Below are 16,900 nucleotides of genomic sequence, written 5' to 3' on the forward strand. Positions count from 1 at the left end.
CGGGGACTGGGTTCCAGCTTGGCCAAGGCCAGAGTGGCCTCTGTGATTCTAGACCTCGCCCTCCGGCCTATAGCTCTATAAAAGCATGACCCATCCTTTCCTCCATCAGATTAACTATCATTCTTGCCCAAAACTGCTTGACCCTGCCTGCCCCCAGCTCCTTACCCCACCAGGCCTGGGCTGAGGCCTGGCTGCCGGGGAGACGGGAAGTTTGGGTGCCTGATGTCCTGTGAGCAGGCGGAGGGGGGCGAGGCAAAAGGCGCCGGCCCCTTTATAGGACTTGGCAACACGGGGCCTCATGGACCGCGTGTGGAACGGCGCCCTTCAGGGCACATCGCACTCAGCTGGTGGACACCTTCCTTTAAGAGGGGGGCTCCTGGGGGGCAGAGGCGGGACTGCAGCCTGGCTCCCCTCTACCCCGCACAGCCATCAGCGTGGGTGCAACTGCCCGGCAGAGAAGACAAAGGCGGACTGCGATCCTTCGGGCTGAGAGGGGACGTCTGAGGTTCGCACGCCCCCCAGGGAAAGCGGGCAAGACACGGCCCTAGTGGGACGAGTCTCCTGGGGCCCCACTCCCTCAGCTCTGGGGCGGCATCACCTTACAGTTAGGAATCTGCACTCGGAATGGCAACGGGGGTTTATTCCAACGGGAAGGAAGGCAGGAGGGGACACTGGTTATGCATAACTATGCTCTTCTCACAAACTAAAATCTAGAACGGTCTGCGTTGCTGTGGTCGGGCGGGCACCGCGGAGGCGGTTAGCATTTCCCGCTGGGGCCCCCTAGGGGAGTACTTCGTTGGAAGCCGCAAGCTGGTGGGGGCTGCAGGTATCCAGGATTCTGAGCGTCTCCAGGGCCGCCCTGCGCACCGCCGGCTCCGAGTCCAGCTGCAGCTCCTGGAGACCTGAGAGTGAGCGCGAACAGGAGGGGTCGGGACCCCGCGGTCAGGCCGCGCCCTCCGCCCCGGGCCCGTGCCCACGGAGGCCCCGGGCGCCCCCGCGGGGCCGGCCTGGCTGCAGACGGAGTCAGGAGGGGGCAGGGGGAGCTGCGTCTTCACACACACCTCCCACCTCTCGGGGCTCCCCCAACTTCTCTAACCGGGACAGAAGGACCCCCTAGAAGCCTAACACTATGCGGATCAGAGGAAGGAAGCCGGGCAGAAGGGTTTCACGAACGACGTTTGTGAAGGGGCGCGGTAAGCAGCCCAGGGGGCTCCCGCTGACTCCCACCGCCAAAGAGCTGTCTTACTCGGAAAGCCCCCCACGGGGCCATCTGCCTCTCTGTGCCCAGGTCTCAAACCCTGCCCCCCCCCCCCCCCCCCCGCAACAAAAGCCGCAACCGCGGGGCAGCCGGCTCCTCCCGCTGCCGTTTCAGGGAGCTCCCCAAGCGGGCTTCGCGGACTCGGGGCCGCTGACTCACAATTCCGCAGCGCCGCGTAGTCCAGCCTTTTCAGGTAATGCGCAGACATCTTCTTCACGATGATCCCTAAAACGACAGCCCGGGAGATGCCCGTCGCACGGCTGCGAGGTGCGAGGTCGGCACCGGATCCGCTTCTCCCTCAGGAGGGGTGCGCAGAGGAGTTAGCCGAGGCCGCCGGGTGGAGGGCGAGGCGGGGACGCAGCCCGGCGGGGCGGGAGGTGCAGCGGGGACCCCCACCCACCGGAGCTCTGGTCCCACGCCCGTCCTCCTGCCCCCCACACCCGGCGGCCTTCGAGGTCCCTCCCGCCTCAGGGGGCATCTCTCTGCCTGCTCACCTGCCAGGTTGCAGGAGGCGATTCGGATCCTTGAAAAGTTACTTTTCGTGTAGGTCATTGTTTCTAGCAAGAAGCCGTGGAGGACAGCAGGCTTCTTCTGAGTCTGTGAAACACAAGTGACGTGCAGAGCCTCGAAGGGCCAGGTCCCGGTGGCCGGCCGCCGCGGAGGGCGCGCCTCCCATCTGTCTGAGGCACGGGGCTCCGCCCAGGGGGGCAAGCGCCCCTCCCGGCGCCACACGGCCAATGAGACGCCGGGCGGCCTCCAGCCCCTGTGACGTCCCTGTGCCACCCGGAGAGGGGACCGCGTCTGTCCACACCCCCCACTGTCCGCACAGTCGCCAACGCCCCCAGCGGCCCTTGAGCACTGACATGGCCTGAACGAGTAAGTTTTGTACTGATCACGTGTGGAAATGATAACGATTCGGATTGATCGGGTTCAGTAAAATCTACTGCTAACTCTGGCCTCACCCCCTTCCACTTTCCTCAGCATGGCTCCGAGAAAACCCGAACGTGGGCCTCTGGCTCGCACTCCGCTCCCAGGGCACAGAGCCGACCTCAACAACACTTCACCTCTCAAAGGTGAACGCAGGGTCACGAGAGGGATGTCTGTGGCGGCCGAGCCCCTCAGGCCTCAGCCGCCGGCAGGTCCGCCCCCCCCCTCCCGCCCCCCGGCCTCCTCACCAGGACGGAGCACAGCGTCATCTGGAAATCGGTCATCTCGTCAGCCCCACTGGGGTCACTTCGCCTCGAGGCGTCTTCCAGGGCCTTGAAGCCCCAGAAGTGCACGCACCGGTACATGGTCGCCATGCAGGCCTGAAGGGACACGGGCAGGACAGAGGAGAAGCGTCAGGCTGGTCGAGGGGGGGGTCCCAGCGCGGGTGAGGCCAGCAGGGCTGCGTTCCCTCGTTGGAGCCAGAGGGTAGCCCCGGCCGCGCCTCAGGAGGCTGGAGGAGGGCACCGGAGCCCACGCGATGGCTGCGTGCGCATTTATAAAGAGCCCCGTGGGGCAGGTGCAGCCAGCACCTCGTGCCCTCAGCAGCCCGGCTGGGGCCTGCTCCTCCAGAGGTCCAGGGGCGGGGCTGGCTGGGATTGGCAGGATGGGGCCAGCATCTCACTGCCCCGCCCCCCCCCTCCCAGATGCCCTACCTCTAGCTCTTCCGGTCCCCGGGCTGCAGGCACCGTCCCCAGCCAGCCAGCCAGCCAGCCAGCGTCTCAGCTAGACTGGGAGACGGAGCCTCTACCTCTCCCCGCTCCCATTCAACACATCAGAGCAGCTGGGCCTTGGCCAGGAGGAGAAGTGGGGGTCACACAGAGAGCCAGGGTCCCCTCCGCTACTCCTAGCAGCCCCCACCTCCAGCATGAAGGGGAGCCCGCAGGCAGCCGAGCCGGCCGGCCCGGAGAACGCGTTCCTCTTGGGGACAGCGGGCCCCAGACTTGGGGGCGCGAAGACGAGGGCGCGCCTCACCTGGGCGGCCTCGGAGCAGGGGTCCTGGCAGTGCAGCATGAGCGGCACCCAGGCCTTCCTCACTTCCTCCTTGAAGAAATGCCTCTTGGAGACCCTCACCACGTTGGCCAGCTTCCCGAAGAGGAGGAAGGCTTTGACGCGCAGCAGCTCGCTCTCCTGCAGCCGAGACACGCAAACCTGTTCTGAAACTCGGGGAGCGGGAAGCCCGATGAGACCCCGGCTGTTCTCCGCCGACCCCTTGGAAAACGCCTTGCGCCCCTGCGAAGCCTTCTGGGTCATTCCGTCAGGACGGAGTCCCTCCCTCCTGCAGGGCTCCAGGACTGGGCGCAGCTCTGGTATTTGTGACCTTTACATCCTAGATGAGGACTAGGCTGAATTTACGCACACACCACTGCCTGGCTGAGTCCCTACCCAGCCCTAAGAGCACCTGTGGGCTGCAAGGAATTAGGAGAGAGCGCTCATCCCCTAACAGCGGGGAGAAGGGGCCCGAGCCCTCGAACGAGCTTTTTTTTTCTTTCTTTCTTTACAAGGTCCCATGGCCAGCCATCGGTGCCCGGTGGGACGGGAGTCCGGCTTTCCCACAGGGCCCGGAGGCGGGCACGCGCTCTCTGGGCAGGCATTTGCGGACCCCCGGCCGAGGGCCCAGCAAGGCTCTCGTCCGCACTCACGTTGTCAAAGAAGGCCCTGCACTGCTCGGAGATGGCGTCGAAGGAGGACCCCAGGTCCCCTTCCCGGAGCTCGGCCAGGATCCTGGCCAGGGCCTCCATGCCCTCGGAGGGCACGCCGGTGCCACCCGGCTCCCTCAGGGCGCACAGACACTTCTCCAGCAGCAGCTTCCGGTACTGCCTCACCTGGGGGGGCACAGGGCGCGTCGGCCACCCCCCACGCGGCTGGCGTCCCGGGCGACAGGCACGCTCCAGCCCCGGGCCTCGGGCTCCGCGCCCCGCACCCCGCGCCCCGGGCCTCCAGGCTTGGCGGCAGCGGCAGCGGCACCTTCTTGGGGGCGCCCAGGGCCATGCTGCCGAGGGCGCGCAGGGACAGCACCCGCAGCGTCTCGTCCTCCTGGTCGGCCCCCTTCCCCAGCAGCAGCACGGCCGGCTTCAGCAGCTTCTCCCGGTACAGGGTCGGGTCGCTCATGAACTGGAAAGGAGGAGGTTCTGCGACGGCCCCTCGCAGGCCCGTGTCTGAGCCGCGGGGCGGGCCGCGCGAGTGCGTTCAGGGCGCGGCGCGGGCTCCCCGTGCTCCCTCCCATCCGGGAGGATTCTGGGCCCGAACTCCGGGGCCCGACGCGGGGGGCAAGTCCGCCCGCCCGCCTGTCCCCGGCGGGGCCCTGGCCAGCCCCTTGGGGCCTCGGGGCCCGTTTCCTCATCTGTAAGAGGAGGCGATACCGGCACCGGCCTCACGAGGCGAGGCCCGGCGCGGGCAACGCTGGACACGCGTGACCGGTCAACACACGCGTCCGTCATGCGTGTCTTCAGTCAGCCGGACGGAGCGGCGACCGTGAGCGGCAGCCGCGTCCGCCGCGTCTCAGCAGAAACGTCCGGGCAGCACGACTTTCCTTCCCCTGGGATTCAGAGTCACCGTCCACCTCAGGACGCTGGGCCAGCGGGGACCGCTCTGGCGTGTGTGTGCACGAGCGTGCGTGCGTGTGTGTGTGTGTGCACTCGCACGCACGAGTGTGTTTTAAACACACTTAAAGAAAACGAAACACTAAACTGCTGACTCCGTAGGTGAAAACTTACTACCTGGCCCTTTACAGGAGAAGCTCGGGGACCCCTGCCCTAGGCCCGTGCTTGGGTCCTACGGGCATCATGCAGCCGGTAGGGTTTTTCTTAGAGGTTTTCTGGCTGCTTCTCTGGATCAGCTTCCAGAATCTTCTCTTCTCCACCAGGAACGGACAACGAGGGCCTCTCAGTCGAGGTGACCCCATAAGCACCCCAAGCGCATGGAAGGGTAGCTGGGCCCCAGAGGCCGGAGCCCCCTGGCCGTGCCGGCCTCGCTGCCTGGCAAAGCAGGAAGGCCTCCTGCGAGAGCGTCCCCGGCACCCCCATCCCACCGGGAGCCCCGCCCCCTGGGCGTCGCTGCCAATCACACGTCACCCGTCACTCAGCTGCTGCGCATCAAGGCACAGGCCAAGTCTCAACCCCTCTGTGCCCACAGCGACCCCCTCAACTCCTCGTGTGGTGAAGGAATGAATGAGTGAGTGAGTGCAAGGACAGACAAATGAGAGACGCTCGCCGGTCCCCTGGGCTCAGATGTCCCTCAGAGCCCCCTGAGGGAGTCCCCGGGGAAGCAGGGAGCTGCCCCCCCTCAGCTCCGCGGCCTGCCCCGCCCTCTACGCCGCACGCCTCACCTCCACGCAGACGGCCGTGCTGCTGACGCGGCAGCTCAGGACCTCTGAGGTCATGCCTCTGAGCACCAGCTCCGACAGCCTGCGCCTGGAGCCCTCCACGTGCCGTACACACAGCCTGCAGAAGCGACCGGGGCCCGCCAGGCGGGGAGGGCGTCTCAGCTCCCGCCAGGCGGGGCCACTCCGGAGCAGGGCGCCCTGGGCACATCTAACACATCTAACGTCTCTGGGCCTCTCCTCCTCGCCAGCGGGTGTCACTGAAGGACTTCCTATTCGTCCTCTTTTTATAAAAGGGGACTCGAATGAGAGCTGCTCGTGAGTGACGAGGACCTGGGGGCTCCCCGGCCTGGCCCTGCTCAGAAGCCCAGAGTGGCGCGTCTGAGCCCCGCCCGCCTCTGACCTCATGTTCCCTGCCCTGCAGCACAAGGGTTGGAAACAAAGGTTGCTTTGCCCTTCAGGCGTCTGCCATCTGAGTCTGGATGAGGGTCGACCTGGCAATCCCCCAAAAGCGACCTAGACCTTCCGGCAAAGAGCTGCCTCGGCCGGTCCCGCCACACCCCGGGGGGAGCCCGGGCGCCCACCTGGCCAGCAGGCCCACCCCTTGCAAGAAGGTGGAGCTGCTCTGCAAGAGGGCCCACACGCCCTGGTCGTCCAGGGTGTGGACCAGTTGCTCGCTGTCCAGTCTCCGGAACAAAAGCTGCATGGATCGGATCGTGATCCTGGAAGAAGGTGGGACCGTGTCACGATGTGGCAGCAGCCCTGTGGGGAGCCCCCTCGGCGCCTCCGAGGGGCAGGCAGCGTGCTCAGTCTGTGAGCCGGGGTCCTCGCGCCTGCAGGCCTAGCCCAAGGGGCGAAGGGGCGATCGCGTGAGAGAGCGGGTCCGCAAACTCTGAACCCCGCGCCGTGCCGGACACAGCAGAGGGGAGCTGTGAGTAGGATCGGCTTCCGGAAACTTCTCCCCGCCAGGAGGGGATGACGAGGCCCTCGCGTGGTGGCGACTCTTGGAGTCCAGTGACTTCTGAGAGGCAGCCCAAGGCCCCGTCCAGCCCAGACCCGCTGCCTCACCCTGTCCCCTCCCACCCCCCGCCCCCTGCCCCATGCCTCTGCAGGTTGATCTCCTCGGGCAGGGTCCCCGTGTGGATGAGCCTCCACGTCTTCAGGACGGGCGACGCGGCCTCCGGCCCCCGGCTGCTGCTGAGCTGCAGCAGGAGGGTGTAGATGAGGTCCGGGAAGAGGTCCGGGAACTTGTCATCCCTGTCCATGTTCTCGATGAGAAGGTGGATGGTGCACAGGGTCTGCGGGGAGAGCGGCAGGGAGCGGCAGGGCTCCCACTCCTAGCTCCCTGGGGAGCCCCGGGGTCTCGGCCCGTGACTCACCATCAGGGGGTCCACCGCGGCCAGGCGCCAGACGTCGGCCTTGGAGGCGGCGTTGGTCCTGGGGCTGAACCGCGACTGCAGCCGGCCCATCAGCCCGTGCAGCATCGTCCGGGCAAAGGACATGTTTTCCGCCACAGCCAGCCATACCTCTATCAGGTGGCTGGCCAGAGACAGAGGACAAGGACTGCGAGTTGTCTGGCAGGTGAGGAAGAGCCTCTTCGGACCCCCCAGCCTCCCCCTGAGCAACGGTTCGGCCCTGGAGGCTGCACCTCAGGGAGCTGTGATGAGCCGCCAAAGGTCACATAACCAGAACCCAGGTGCCTGACCCCAAGCTCAGCCACCTTTCTCTGCCCCTCGGAAGCCATGGCCCCACAGCTAAGTGACCTCGAAAGTCCCCACCAGACCTATGCTTTGATGACCTATGGGCACATCCAGTAATAGCCTCCAAGTGCCCGACTTGTGTCAGGCTGGACCCGGGCAGCTGGCTGATGACATGTCCCTTCCTTGTCCTCACACGTCTTTGAGGAAGAGGTCTCGCCTCCACATTCCACAGGAGAGGAAAGGCAGGTGACCTGCCAGACTACAATCTGAACCGGACTTCCTGATCCCCAAGTCAAGCCCTTGGCTGTGCCGAAAAGGGGCGGGCCTGGTCACGCAGGTACAGGGAGGCAGGCTCCAGGTGGGTCCTAAACGGCTAAAGAGACAAGTCCGGCAAGATGGAACCGAACATGATGCTGCGTAAACCGTCTGCCTGAATTCGCACACTGGGGCCCACGTTTTTCCCAAGGCTGCGCCCCCCACGGGAGACTCGAGGAGAGGGTCAGACAAGGCCCCCTCGAGGCCCCGGTCCTCTGGAACGTCTCAGCACGGGCGGGTCGGGCATGGTCTGGGTCGCACGGCAGGCCGCGCCCACCCCCTCCACCCCGCGCCCCGGGCACCCACCTCTCCATGGGCAGGGGCTGCCTCAGGAGCGCCGTGAGCACGGGGTCCTGGTGGTGGTGCGCCAGCAGGAGGATGCCCTCGGTGAGGAGGCGCCGCACCTCTGCGTGGTCCACCACGGGCAGGTGCACCAGGATGGCGCCTAGGATCTCGGCCACCTGGGTGGGGGCGGGGGCATCACTGGGGCGGCCTGGCCCTTGGGGGCCTCCTGCCCTCGCCCCTCTGCGCACCCCTCCTCCAGGGACTGTCGCCCAACTGGACAACGGGCAGGTCACGCCGCCAGCGCCCCCTCAGGGAACCCTTTGGCCCTTCCGGGGCTTCATCGGGTTTCCGGTGTGGGCAGCACTGCCCTCTGGGAGAGTCCACCGTCCGCTTCCTGACCGGGCTACCTTCAACACGTTTCTTTCTCTTTCTAGAACTCTACTTCTTCCTCCTCTTTGCAACCAGGGGACTGGGAGGTGTTCTCGGAGACCCCAGCTGGCCCCGGCCCGCCCCTCTAGCCTGGGTACGCAGGGCCGCCCCCGGCCCCGCGTGGCCCGTCCACCGCTCCGCCACCTTGTCCTCCAGCTCCTTGACCCGCATCTGGAGGAAGATGCCTATCCAGGTGACGGAGGCCTTGTCGTGCTGGAGGTCCATGGCCCCGATGTTCTCACAGAGCTTCTGGATAAGCGAGACCACCTCGTCGCAATTAAACTGCATGCAGGCCACCTAGGACCAGAGCAGGCCGTCCCTGGGGTCTGGCCACCAAGCCCCAGGCCCAGGCCCCTGCCGCCACCTGTCGCCATTGACTGACACGCCTCTGCTCTACAGCACGGCCCCAGCTCACCCCCTCTTCGCTCTGAAAGCCTTGGCCGCGGCCTCATCTCTGCCCCCCTGACCAGCCTCGCTCCGCCCCAATCACAGGCCCGCTCGGGACGTCACTCCTCTATTCAAAGCCGCCCAGGACTCGCTGGGGCTTTCCAAGGCCTCCAGGACGCACCTCCGGCCTCCTTCCCGCTCCTCATCCCCCGCCCCCCACCCCACCTGAACCCCCACAGGACGCTCCACCCCGAACCCGCCCTGTCCCGTCTTCACTCCCCGGCGGCCTTCCCGCAGGATATGCCCTGAGCCCTGACCCCTGTCCTGTGGCTCCACGAGCCCCCTTCCTCCAGGAAGCCACCTCCGCTCCTGAGGCAGAGGTGACCTCGCCGCTGGGCAGCCTCGAGTTTGAGCAGCTCTCCCCGTATGCCATCGGCCTGCCCGAGTGCCGAGGCCTGCGTGCAGGGTGTCACGTTCAAGCCTACCTGGGCCCCTCCGTCCTCAGCGTAAGCACAGGGACGGAGACGAGATGGCTGGGGACGGGTAAGCACCTACTGTGGACCAGGCGCCCCTGTGGGGACCTTACGTACTGTAGGCCATTTACGTGCACAGGGCATTAGGTGGACCAAAGGCCACGGGGGCCGTGACTCCCAGAGGAGGACGGGGGCTGCGCGGCCAGGCTGAGCAGGGTCCTGACCCCGGACGTGATCCAGGCGTTGGGAGGCCAGCCCGGCTGCCCACGCAACACTCCTGGCTTGTCACCTTGGCGATCCTGGAGGACGCGCTGAAAATCTTCTCCACGTCCAGGCCCTGGAGGTCCTCCTTGCACTTGGCGAGCTCCAGCTCCTTGGAAGCGCCCCACGAGGAGCAGGTCTGACTCGCTGTTGGGAGGACAGTTTCGGACACGATCCACAAGGACAGAGGGCCACGTCATGGCGGCCTCGCGCCCTGGCCCCTGGGGCCCTCGGCTCCGCGGGCCTGGACCGCACTGTAGAGTTGGACATCCCGGCCCTTCCTGCCTTTGCTCTCACTGTTGCCCGCATCGCCTTGACACGAAGCGCGAACGCCCGCTGTCCTGTGATGGACGCTCCGCCTGCCGCCAGGCCAGAGGCAAACTCTCCCCCTCCAAGGTCAGCGCTCTGCCTTCTTCCCTGAGCTCATCTCTGGCCAGCGTTGCTGTTTCCTTGGTATCTGTGAGCTGGCCTTGTCCCGGTGGGGCCCAGCACACGCCCTCAGTGAGTCACGCTGAGCCTCTCCTTCCAGAAGCTTCCAGTGCCTCTCCGTGAGCGCTGCACCCCCTCTGCTGTCTATGCTGGTCGCCCTTGTTTGTCGACACAGAGTGTCCACGATCCTCCCCCAAGCGAGCCCCACAGCCAACACCCCCGGCTTCAGCCCTCTCTCCCGGCCAGGAGAGGCTGGTGTTTCGCGTTCCCCGTACCGTGAAGGTCCAGCAGGCAGGACAGGACATCCATCGAGGCCATGCGGGTCCTTTTGTGGGAGTCGCAGGTGCAGGGGGCAATGAGTCCAACCAGCGCGCCGAACTGCCCCAGCTTCAGCGGGATCTGAGGGACAGGGCACCTCAAGGCTCACACCTTCTGTCCACTCACGCCCACTCAGTGCTGCCCAGGGCCAGCGTAGTGGGCAGCTGGAGTGGCTGAACCCCGCTCTGGAAACACCACCCCTGTCCGGGAGGGGGGACGGTGCCACCATCTGCCTGCCACTCAAGTTTCTACCTCCCGTGCCCCGCCGTCGGGTCCCTGGGGACTGAGCGGCCAGCATCCGAGGGGTCCGGCTGACCGCGGAGCCAGGCTCAATGTCCAGGCACCTGCCTTACGCCTGTAACTGAGCCCTGGGCTCAAACCTGGGCTTCCCCGCTCACCGCCTGTGCGCCCTGACTACGCAACCTCGGGTCCCCGTGTTTCCTGTCCGGGAAGAACAGCACCTCCCACGGCGTGAGAGCCGCATCGGAGCATCCAGGCGAGGCGCTCGGCACAGCATCCGGCCTCAGACGTTCCTCAGTGCGAATGTCGGCCCCACGCTCGCTTTGCTGGGCCTGTGTCCCCCCCGCCAGGCTCTCGCCGGCCTGTTCTCACCGCGGACCAACCCTGAGACCTGAGGCTGGTCCCCACACCCCAGCCCCAGGTCACCACGGGCTTCCTGCCAACGCCGACCGTCCCCGAAGCCCGTGCTTTCAAAGACGATGGAGCCAACAAAGGAGGAAGAGAGGCCTCAGACGGTCGGTCAACAAAACGCCTCGTCGCCTTTTCTAAACGCTGCGATGCTCGTGGGACTTGTCGAGCTTTGTAAGATTTGTAATTGTGCAGTGATTTAATTCTCACTCTAAGTCACTATTCGCTTTTCTCACTAATGCGGTCGTCATAACTGCATATCCTTTTTCTTAAAGAGGGCTGCTCTGTCCACAACATGAGCCTCTGTCCCCACAGAATCTGGATCCTCGGCAGGCCACAGCCCACCTTCCCCCTCACCCCGCCCCCTCATGCACCCCAGAGCCGGGGCTAGCCCCTCGAGGGGTCTCTGCCCTTCCCAAAGGAGGCAGCCCCTTCCCCAGGGACTCTGCAGGGCAGGACTTGGCCTCAAAAGTGTCCCGTCTTCTCACAGGCAGAAACGGGAATTTCTCCGTGGCGGGAGGGGGGCCCGGGCCACGCGGCACTCACGCAGACGCCGACGCTCTGGACGTAGATCTGCATGAGGCGGAGATGGAGGTTCATGGCCTTCTCCCGTTCCCACTCTTTCTCCGACAGGATCCACTTTTCCAGGAGCTGTGGACAGAGCCCAGGACACCGACAGGGGCATCGAAATCCCGCGGCCAGCCTCGCCGGGCCCACATCGCCCTCCTCGTTTCTCCTACTTGGAAGCCGACTTTCCATGCTTCTAGATGGTTCTAGACACCTCCGGTGCTCTTCCCACGCCCCACCGCTGGGGCGATGGACGAGGTCGTGGGCAGAGAGCGAGCGCGACCCCCGGCCCCCAGCACTGCCCACCCTGCATGCTGCCTAAATGTTCACGCATCTTGTGGCAGGGCTCGATGACACACGGAGCACCATCCATGGGATGCAGCGGCCAAGGACAAAGTCGGTGGACTCGTACCGCCTGCTCCCGATTTCCAGACTCGTTGTAACATTATGGTAATCGAGACCGGACGGCACTGGGGGGAAGACCGTCGACGGAGCAGGGCAAGCGCTCGGAAACAGAACCACGCACGCCCGGTCCGCCGGTTTTTTTTTTTTGACAAAGGTGCAAAGATACGTCAGGGGAGGAAAGAGTCTTTTCAACAAATGACGCCACAGCCCTCGGTTGTCCGTGGGCAGACGAATAAAAATTAAATGAACTCGGATCCATACCTCAGGCCACGTACGAAACGTAACTCAAAGTATATCATAGACTGAATTGCCACACCTGAAACTGTGACGTTTTAGAAGGAGATCTTGGCGACCTTGGGTGAGGCAAAGATTTCTGGGATGTGATGCCAAACGCATGACCGATAAAAGAAAAAATGATCGATTAGACTTCGCCAAAATTACACACTTCTGCTCTTAAAAAGACGCTGTGACATTAATAAAAAAAAAGGACACGTCGTAGACACGGAGAAAATATTTGCGAATTGCCTTTCTGATCAAGGACTTGTTTCTGGAATATACGAAAACTCTAAAAATTCAATACGAGACTATATAACCTCATTTAAAAATAAACTGGTATCCTTCAAAAACTACAAGATTATGAAAGACAAAAAAAAAAAAAAAAAAAAAAAGACCGAGGAATTTTTCCAGACTGAAGAGAGACAACAATTGAATGCAATGCAGAATCCAGATGAGATCCTGCGATGAGTGAAATTTGAATACAGACCATCGATTAGAATAGAGCATGGCATCGGAATTATGGAAGAGAATATGCTTATTTTTGATATCTGTGACTAAGTCACCAGGATTCAAAAGGTGCGCGTGTGTATGCGTGTGTGTGTGTGTGTGTGAGAGAGAAAGAGAGAGAGAGAGAGAGAGAGAGAGAGAGAGAGAAAGAGAGAGAGAGAAGAAAAGAGAACGGAGAGAAAGAAAATGTGGCAAAATAGTAAGAATTGTGAATCTGGGTGAGAGGTATACAGGAGTTCTTTGTACCCTTCTTGCGACTTTTCAGCAAGTGTGTAATTTTACCTAAATAAAATTACCAAAACAATTGCCAAGTCATGCCCCTGTTTCCCACAGAGAGTCGGGCCCTCGGGCCAGCTTTCCGGGAGGGGCGGCCATGCCTGGCTCCGGGCCCCCTGCCAAGCAACTCACGTGCACCATCTCCTGCAGCCCCTTGGGGTCCAGCTGCCTCTGCATGAGGCCCTCCATCAGCTGCTCCAGGGCACGCAGGGCGTTGGTGCACAGGGTCTGTGATGAGAGAGGGGAGCGCTGGGCAGCGATGAGGGGTGCACAGCGCGAGATGGTCTGATCATCAGTCCCCCCTTCTGCTCAGATTGAGTTCTTTACACTCATCTTCTCGTGTGACGTACACGACAATCTCTTAAGAGGAACTGTTTTCAAAGAAGGAAACGGGAACCCGTGGAGCCCTCTTCTCCTGATTCCTCATCCGGGGGGGCAGGCCCTGGAGGCGCAGACGGCTACCTGAGCACAAAAGATGTGTCCCCCTTTCCCACAGCGGGCCTGGGAAATCAGCCATCCGGTCGGGACGGCACTTCCCAGGAGCCATTGCCTCTCGGTGGAGCCGTGTGACTGAGTTCTGGCCCGTGGAAGGTGGGGGAACTTAATTAATCCTCCAAACTCTTTCTCTTCCTCTCCACCCTGGACCTTCCGAGTCACACGTTGAAGATGGCGGGGGTCCTGAACAGCACCATCCCTACCTCCTGCCACCAACTGGACTCCACTCGAATGTAAAACCATGGAGCTCTGGGGCTCCCTCTGTTACAGCAGCTAGCATTACCTTACACTTACTAACAGAGCCTGCCGCACTCGGCTGCCTCTAACCACGCATGGGGGGGTTCAGGACGGTGGGCTCTCGGCACCGCCCACACTCATGTCAACTTTCGAGTCCTGACCCGGAAAACGAGGAGGCCCAGAACAACCTACCTTGATGGACTCATTGTCCTCTCCTGGGGGTTGGAGAGAAATTAAAGAATGTATACTGATGTCCATCAGCTCATTGTTTTCCTCTGCGGAGTAGAAAGGCTTCACTTTGCTAGGGAAAGGAGAAGGGACGAGAGGAATGGTCAGTGGAGGGTTGAGACCCTGCCCCGTCCGGGCTGCAGAGGCTTGTCACAGAGCAAGGCGGAGGCCAGCTTCCCTGGTCGGAGGTTCAGGCTCGCGCCCCTCCCCAGGGAGTCCGTCTCCGCCCAGCCATCAGAGTCCAGGGACTGCCGGTGACTGAGGGTGAGCCTCAGGGGTCCAAAACCACCTCTCCTCCTGTGGCTGCTCTAACCCTGTCCCTCTCCTGCTCAGAAGTGTTCCGCTGCTCCTCCCTAACCGCGGGGGACTCTGCCTCCCAGGCTGGTGCTGGCCCAGGGGTCAAGTACATACCTGGACCAGCAGCAGCACCACCACCTTGGAGCTTCTTAGAAATGCAAATGCTATGGTCCCACCTCAGAGCTACTGAATCAAAAACTGGGGTGTGGGGCCCAGCCATCTCTGTTTTAATAAACACTCAAGGGTAGCAGGTAGCTGCTTAAGGCATGTAGCTCATTCTCCTTCTATCCCTTAATCAAGAGTTCTCAAGCTGAGATGCATATTAGAATTACCTGGAGAGAGCTGATAAGGGCCCCCCAGGGCCAAGTCAGGCTCCACAGGTCCTTATTGAGAGTGTTGACTCTATTGTGCCTCCGGAATTGGGAGCCACCATCCCATTTAAACTCTTGCCCCCCGAAGGGGTTCTGTCCCGCTGGGAGCTTCCAGCTCCTGCCCAAACCCAGCTGTTTTGTTTCAACCCCGGTCGGAAGTCCAACTCCTTTGGCCAACTCCCTCTTAAAGGCCCCGATCTAGTGACCAAATTGCATCTCGTTCACGGCCCCCTGCTTCCGGTCTTAGATTTGTCTGTCGTTCACCCAAACACTCAGCTCTGATCCCCGGGTCCCTGCGCACGTGTTAACCTGTCCGCCGTCTCTCCCAGGCCCCGAAGGGATGTGTGTGAAATTGACTGGCCGTGTGCTGCCCCTTAAAGCAACAAGCAGTTCTGCTACGGGCTTAAATGGTGCCCCTGCCCATGCTGGTGAAGAGTTTCTAGAGACAACCCCACCATTTCGAACACAAACTTTACAAACGCATGCACAGTGGATGGACAGTTCCAGGGAGGTGATCTCAGGCAGCCTGTTGCTTCCATTATAATTACTCATCCTTGTGTTAACCGTAGTAATACCATGTCGATGGATAAATTCCTTGACTGAGCCCACACCGTCTCCCTGCCATTCTATTCGGTTTCACTGTACGATTTCTTGCTCTTAATACCGCCTAGTGGGCTAAAGAAGAGCCCGCCCTGCTGCCAGCCATGTCCCACTCCGAAAAGAAGAGCCCAGCTTGCAATGTTGTTGAGGTTTATGGAAAAGAGCTGGCGGAAGCAGATCCCTGTCTTCTGACGGCCAGTTGAGCCGGGAGCTGCCTGAGCCCCTGCTACAGGGGTGGCCTCCTAAGGAGCACCCGGGGCTGCTCTCAGCCTCCGCCTTTCCCCAGGGGACGTGCCCGGGGCACGGGAAGGGGCCCAGCTCACCTCAGGTGCGAGAGGGCGTCCATCGCCATGGCCCGCACGGGGGAAACCAGGGTGTCGGCTGGTTCCGCCTTGATGATGGCCTGCGGGACACAGCGGGACAGTGAGCGGCCAGGCCCCCCGGCGCCCCGGTCCAGGCAGCAGAGGGAGCCTTGACCCACAGTGACTCTGCTGGTGGCAGCGTTCCCCGGGGTGGGTGCCAGGAAGACCTGACGTTTTTAGGATCACTCGGCCTTTGACATTCTCGGGGAGGCAGCAGAACCCGGGGAAGCGTGGGCTCCAGATGGGCTGCCGCTCCTCCCGCAGGCTGGCCTCCCCATGGGCGTCCCTGGGCAAACCGCTCCCCGGCCTGAGCCCAAGTCCCCTGGCGTGTAGAACGAGGACGTGGTGGCCCATTTCACGGAGCCGTGCCAGGCCGGCATGAAATTACATGCATACAGCCCTCGGCCCGGAGCGGGACCCAGATGGAATGTTCCTTTCCTTCTCCGGGCCTCCTGTTCCACCCACATTTCACTTGCCTCCAGAACTGCTTCCGGCTCAGCCGGAGCAGTCTCCAGGGCGTCGGGATCGTGAGGGACTGGACAAGTCCGGGGACAGGGACAGGAGCTGTCCCACAAACTCCATCAGCCCGTCGCTGCTTCTTGCCTTTGGGCAGTTGACATTTTCTAGATTTCACCAAAGTTCTGTGCGCACACAGCTCTCAATTAAAACAGCCTGCAGCAGAGGCCTACCCACTAGGCCGGGAGCAGCACAGGGCCACAGCGGGACTGACCCCATGGACCTCTGTCTCCCAGCCCTGAGCCAGCCGCCTCGGGGGCACCATGGAGCCCGCCTGTCTCCTGCCCGTGGTATCTTTTATCAGCTACAAGAATATCGTACCCAGAACTCCTGCAGTTGGATCAGAGCAGAACTCAGACAGAAAGGGCTTCGGAGCCCCCTGGAGCCCCCTGGCCTCTCAGATGCCCTCGGGGACTCTGAGACCTCTGACAAGGTGGAAGCCAGTCAGCAGAGTTAGACCCCAAAACCTCCCGGCAGAGAAACCACTCCGCCCCCCCGGCTTACCGTTACAATGGCAGTAAGAGTCGTCTTTTGGCCAAATTGAAAGTCTTCCAGGTCCTTGACGTTTTTGATGGCACTGGTGACCTGCGCCACACTCTTCATGAAGGCCATTTTGAGGCAGATGTCCTGCGTCCAGACCAAGACGGGGAGAAGGAGTGATCCTCAGGGTCCTGAGTCACAGCCCAGGTTCCCAGCCCCCACGGCGCTACGGGCACGGACACCCCTCCCTTCCTCGTGCTGAGGAAGAGTCAGGGTTGCGGGCGCTCGGAGAGGCCTCAGCCTCATTCTGTCTTTCAGCCACCGGACAGAGCATCGGTCACATGTCCCGGACGGGGGTCAGGCTCCGATGCTCCGTGGAAGACGCCGCCCGCCCTGGACCCCCACACTGTGCCTGAGTGGGGAGGGGCAGTTGCTCGATGGACGCAGAGTTTTAGGTGACAATATGAGGAGTCC

The 16,900-nt window shown here is 62.6% G+C and overlaps 1 protein-coding gene across 1 annotated transcript in view; it reads right to left on the reverse strand.

The window, feature by feature from the left end:
- Positions 1-677: 677 nt before the first annotated feature.
- The window catches only part of MROH2A (maestro heat like repeat family member 2A), a 41,393-nt gene continuing 25,170 nt past the window's right edge, over positions 678-16,900 (reverse strand). Inside the window, exons 24-43 of the mRNA XM_016158953.2 lie at positions 16,451-16,573; positions 15,392-15,471; positions 13,765-13,873; positions 12,973-13,068; positions 11,356-11,460; positions 10,119-10,242; positions 9,443-9,561; positions 8,438-8,590; positions 7,886-8,040; positions 6,944-7,103; positions 6,669-6,862; positions 6,149-6,286; positions 5,571-5,685; positions 4,211-4,357; positions 3,886-4,068; positions 3,218-3,373; positions 2,434-2,565; positions 1,753-1,855; positions 1,418-1,483; positions 678-902 (exon numbers count right to left, since the gene is read on the reverse strand). Coding sequence (XP_016014439.2) covers positions 781-902; positions 1,418-1,483; positions 1,753-1,855; positions 2,434-2,565; positions 3,218-3,373; positions 3,886-4,068; positions 4,211-4,357; positions 5,571-5,685; positions 6,149-6,286; positions 6,669-6,862; positions 6,944-7,103; positions 7,886-8,040; positions 8,438-8,590; positions 9,443-9,561; positions 10,119-10,242; positions 11,356-11,460; positions 12,973-13,068; positions 13,765-13,873; positions 15,392-15,471; positions 16,451-16,573 — 2,580 coding nt within the window. The 3' untranslated portion in view covers positions 678-780. The remainder of the gene's footprint in view (positions 903-1,417; positions 1,484-1,752; positions 1,856-2,433; positions 2,566-3,217; positions 3,374-3,885; positions 4,069-4,210; positions 4,358-5,570; positions 5,686-6,148; positions 6,287-6,668; positions 6,863-6,943; positions 7,104-7,885; positions 8,041-8,437; positions 8,591-9,442; positions 9,562-10,118; positions 10,243-11,355; positions 11,461-12,972; positions 13,069-13,764; positions 13,874-15,391; positions 15,472-16,450; positions 16,574-16,900) is intronic.

Source organism: Rousettus aegyptiacus, unplaced genomic scaffold, assembly GCF_014176215.1.
Source record: "Rousettus aegyptiacus isolate mRouAeg1 unplaced genomic scaffold, mRouAeg1.p scaffold_m13_p_2, whole genome shotgun sequence".
Classification (NCBI taxonomy): Eukaryota; Metazoa; Chordata; class Mammalia; order Chiroptera; family Pteropodidae; genus Rousettus; species Rousettus aegyptiacus.